This window comes from Grammomys surdaster, unplaced genomic scaffold, assembly GCF_004785775.1.
Source record: "Grammomys surdaster isolate TR1022 unplaced genomic scaffold, NIH_TR_1.0 97, whole genome shotgun sequence".
Classification (NCBI taxonomy): Eukaryota; Metazoa; Chordata; class Mammalia; order Rodentia; family Muridae; genus Grammomys; species Grammomys surdaster.
Window position 1 is genome coordinate 9287271 of NW_021604576.1, and position 4911 is coordinate 9292181.

Genomic DNA, 4911 nt, shown 5'->3' on the forward strand with positions numbered 1-4911 from the left:
TAAGTGGAAGGTGGGGTGGGCACATCTGTTTCTCATTTCTCTGCACTTGCTGCTCACATGACCAGTGACAGCAAACCTAAAGCTAAAATCAAACAAAATGGAGGGAGTTATGGAAGAATACCATCTGTCTCAAGGGGAGGACAGGCGGCCATCAGGAAGGAGACTGAGAAAATGTGCAAATATTAGTTAAAAACAAGGAATGCTTTCAATTCACTGTTTCCTGTTTATGAATTGCCATGGGTTATCAACTGTCAGTGACAAGGAGGGCCCCTTGTTGCAGAGAGGGTGGAGTCCTTCCTCCAGAAGGTGATGGGAGTCATTGGTGTTTTTGTGTGTGGCTACACTTCTCCCTTGAAATCATGCTATCAATCAAGTCTTCGCTTCCAGCCTTGACAGCCAGCACTGACACGATGCAGAAGGCTGGCGTGTGGTCACCTCCCTCACGGACGTTTCCCTTTAGTATGGATTCTTTAATGTGAACGGGAGGACTTGGGTTGAAGCCCTTACAAGGAGGAAGAGGGAAGAGGCAGGAAGCCTCGCGCCTTCTGAGACCACCCTACCCCCTTCTGCAACTGCAGACTGCCAATGACAACATCTTTCCGGGAGTGGACCCCCACCAAAGAAAGGACCCTGAGAAAGAAAATAACAGGAGAACCTGGGAGAAGGAGGGTGGGGACACACGGAGCAAGGGCAAAGCTGAGATGGTATTGTCCGTGAGCGAATGTCTGAAAACTAACGACTGTGTGGTTGTCTAACGTGCTGCTCTATCAACACTGCTGGGCCCTGAAGTCATAGTTCTGAATCCATTGTTTTCCCTTTAGTGTTGTGAGTAGAGGGAGAAAGTGTTTTCCCCATGACATAAGCTACTGTCATATGGCTTTCATATCAAATATCTGTTTCCCTTTGTTTCAATTAATTATCTGACCAAATTTATAAGAGGAGGTTAGACTCGCAAACATCAAAGCACCACAAATGCGCGTGACATCTACTGACACTGGGTTGAAAAATGCCAATATAAATACCATATATCAAATTACCTTTGTTCACACCAGGATAAAAAGGGGTGGTAGTGGTGGTGGTGGTGTTGGGTGGGACATAGTTATGAGGGAGGAGTAGAACCAGTCTCAAGCAGCCAGGTGGTGAAGTTGAAGGCATGTGACCCTATGACCTGGCAGGGAGCTGACCAGAATGGCCATCTGCTAACGCATCTTGGCAGAGGAAGTGGGAACCAAGAGCAATGGCTGGTGGATGCAAGATGGCTGTGGATGAGAACAGGTTGGGAACAGCTGGTTTCTACTGCGCTCCAGGCCACACACGTTCCAATGTCTGGAAGGAAAGTCCCCACGCACGATGGAAGTGTCATGAGCTGATGAGACGGTTCAGTACTCTTCTTGCTGCTGGGGCTGCTGTTCATGGGCTTGCTCCTCCACTTCAGGCTCTTCTGTTTGGCCCTCCTGCTCGTCAGAAGCGTAGAGCACCTCCAAGAGTTGCTGTACAAGGTCGTCGTTTTCCTGCTCGTGTTCTTGGCACAGCAGCTCAATTTTTCTCAGCTTCCCGAAGTAGAAATCCCTCTTCTTCTCCACACCCTCCAGGGCAAGCTTCAGTGAATGGACATCCTCGTTGAGCTGTATGACTTGTGTTTCTAAATCTTTGTCAGATCTGGATGCTGAGCCGCTGGATGAAGCCCTTTTGGCGGACGAGGGGCGAGAAGGTGTGGATCCTGGCTTAGCTGCAGGACTTGACTTAGCTGCGCCTGCTGTGGGCGAGTTTGCATGGTGAGACTTCTTGGGCAGGTTGAAGATCTGTTCACCAGGGTCAGGGGGAGGAATTGAATCTTGTCCTTGTCGGGCTTCGACAGGATCGTATTCCTTCCCATCATAGTTAGCATCGTAGAATTTCTTAAACCACTGAATAAACTCCAGCTTGTCTTGGAAACGCCCCTTCACCAGCTTCTCCACTGGGATTACCTTATCAACATTCATCCGTTTAAAGGACGCTTGAAGAAATTTAAAGTTGTAAATATACTCATGCTCCAACTTTGCTTGGAATTTTACTTTCTTCAAACTAATACAGCCTGGGAAGAGCATGTCCATGAACTGGCAATAGGCCGCTCCTGAGCAGAGCTGTTCCACCTTTGTGTAGTTTAGAGACACTATGTCATTAACCCATGCAATGATGTCATGCTTGCTCCTAGTCTCCTGGGTTATCGAGGTAGAATATACATTGACCGTCATTCCCCAGTTGTAGGACTGCTCCCCACGCACTGTGTGCTTCCGGAAAGGAATGATAGTCCCGTTATCCTGGATGATGTCGTTGTTGTTCTCGCCATTTGGGGACAAGGTTTGGGTCGGCCCAGGCGTTGGCGCTCTCCCGACAGAGGGAAAACACGCGGAGGCTGACTGGGGTGGAGGGTTGCGTTTCCCTGCTGCTTGCTGCTCCACCAAGATGCTATTTCAATTCTGCACATCTATGTCCCAAATGCAAGGGCACCAATATTTGTAAAAGTAACATTGCTAAAGCATAAATTACATCTCAAACTCGACACCTTAATAGTGGGGAACTTCAAAACCCCACACTCACCAATGGACAGGTCATCAAAACAGGAACTAAACAGAGCAATAATAAAACTAACATATTATAAACCAAATATACTTAGCAGATCTCTACAGAACCTTTCTCCCAAACAAAAAAGAACATACTTTCCTTGAAGCAATTTATGGAACCCTCTCCAAAATATACCATATCCTTGGTCACAAAGCAAGGCTCAACAGATTAAAGAAGATTGTAACAACCCCTTGCATCTTATCAGATCACAATTGATCAAAGGAAGACAGTAGCAGCAACAGCAACAACAGAAACAACAGAAAGCCTACAATCTCATGCAATCAATGACCACTGGGTCAAAGAAGAAAGTACGAAAAAAATCAAAGATTTTCTAGAAATGAAAATGAAGGAACAACATACCCAAACTTGTGGTGCACAATGAAAGCAGGTCTTAGAGGAAAGTTCATAGCACTAATTGCTATTATAAAGAAGTTGGAGCAATCTGGTATTAGCAACTTCAAAACATACCTGAAAGTTGTAGAACAAAATGAAGCAAACACATCCAAGAAGAAATAAACAAACTCCAGACTGAAATCAATCAATTAGAAACAAAGAGACCAATACAAAGACTTAACAACATCATGAGCTGGTTCATTAAAAAAAGAAAAAGAAAAACAAACCCTTAGCTAAACAAACTAAAAGGCTGAGAGCATGTCCAATTTAATCAAATCAGAAATGGAAAGGGAGATATAGCTACAGACATTGAGGAAATTCATAAAATCATTAGATCTTACATCAAAAACATGTACTCCACGGATAAGAAAATCTAAATGAAATGGATGATTTTCTAGACAGATACAAGTTACCAAAGTTAAATCAAGATCAGATAAATGATTCAAAGAGTCCTATATCCTGTAAGGAAATAGAAGCAGTCATTTAAACTCTCCCAACAACAACAGAAGTCAAGGGGCAGAAGATTTTTAGTGCAAAATACTGAGAGATTTTCAAAGAAGAGTTAATACCAATACACCTCAAACTCTTACAAAAATGAAAGCAGAAGGAACATTGCCAAACTCATTCTATGTAGTCACAGTCACCCTGATACCTAAACCATACAAAGAGTCAACAAAGAAAGAGAATTTCAGACAAATTCCTCTCATAAACATCAATCCAAAAATACTCAATAAAATACTTCCTAACCAAATTCGAGAATACACCAAAATCATCATTCACCAGGTCAAGCAGTCTTTATCCCAAGGAGGCAGGTACAATAGTTCAATAAATGAAATGCATCTTATAAGTAACTGAAAGAAAAAAAATCACATGATCATCTCATTTAATGCTGTAAAACCTTTGAAAAAATCCAACACCCCTTCATGTTAAAAGTCTTGGAGTGATCAAGGGTACAAGTCACATAACTAAACATAATAAAAGCAATATACAGTAAGCCAATAGCCAAAATCAAATTAAATAGAGAGTAACTTAAAGTAATCCACTAAAATTTGGGACAAGACAAGACTTCCCACTCTCTATCTATTCAATAAAGTACTAGATAGAGCAATAAGGCACCTAAAACAGATAGAGGAGATACCAGTTGGAAAGGAAGAAGTCAAAGTATCACTATTTGTAAATGATATGATAGTATACATAAGTGACCTTCAAAATTCTACCAGAGAATTTCTACAGCTAATAAACACCTTCAGTAAAGTGGCTGGATATAAAATTAACACAAAGAAATCAGTAGCCATTCTTTATATAAAAGATAAATGGGCAGAGAAAGAAATAGAGAAATAACATGTTTCACAAAAGCCACATATAAAATACAAAATATAAAATAACTAAGTGAAAGTCCTATATGACAAAAACTTCAAGTCCCTCAAGAAAGAAACTGAAGAAATCAGAAGATGGAAAAATCTTTCATGCTCAAGTATTGGTAGGATTAACATAGTGAAAATAGCCATTTAACCAAAAGCAGCCTACAGATTAAAATCCATTCCCATCAAAATTCCAACATAATATTTTGGAGACCTTGAAAGAGCAATTCTCAACTTTATATGGAAAACAAACAAACAAACAACAAAGACAGAATAGCTAAAACAACCCTGAACAATAAATGAAGTTCTGGAAGCAACACATTCCCTGATCTAAAGCTGTGCTACAGAATAATAGTAAACAAACAAAAAACAAACAATAACAAAAAACACTGCATGGTATTGGTATAGAAACAGACAAGCTACTTAATGGAATCGAATCAAAGATCAAGAAATAAACCCACATATTTATGGGCACTTGATTTTTGATAAAGAAGCCAAAACCATACTATTGAAAGAAGAAAGCCATTTCAAGAAATGGGCCGGTCTAACCGGA

The 4911-nt window shown here is 41.1% G+C and overlaps 1 protein-coding gene across 2 annotated transcripts; it reads right to left on the reverse strand.

Moving 5' to 3' along the window:
* Positions 1 to 1345: 1345 nt before the first annotated feature.
* Positions 1346 to 2351, reverse strand: LOC114632502 (microtubule-associated protein RP/EB family member 2-like). 2 transcript variants are annotated; one of them, XM_028781051.1, is made up of 2 exons: positions 2245 to 2329; positions 1346 to 2116 (listed from the first exon to the last, which is right to left on the reverse strand). In XM_028781051.1, the coding sequence occupies exons 1-2, from the start codon at positions 2327 to 2329 to the stop codon at positions 1380 to 1382; spliced, it is 822 nt and encodes a 273-aa protein (XP_028636884.1). In that variant the 3' UTR covers positions 1346 to 1379. The 2 variants fall into 2 exon arrangements, with proteins under 2 accessions (XP_028636884.1, XP_028636877.1); XM_028781044.1 differs by having other exon boundaries at positions 1346 to 2351.
* Positions 2352 to 4911: the final 2560 nt, after the last annotated feature.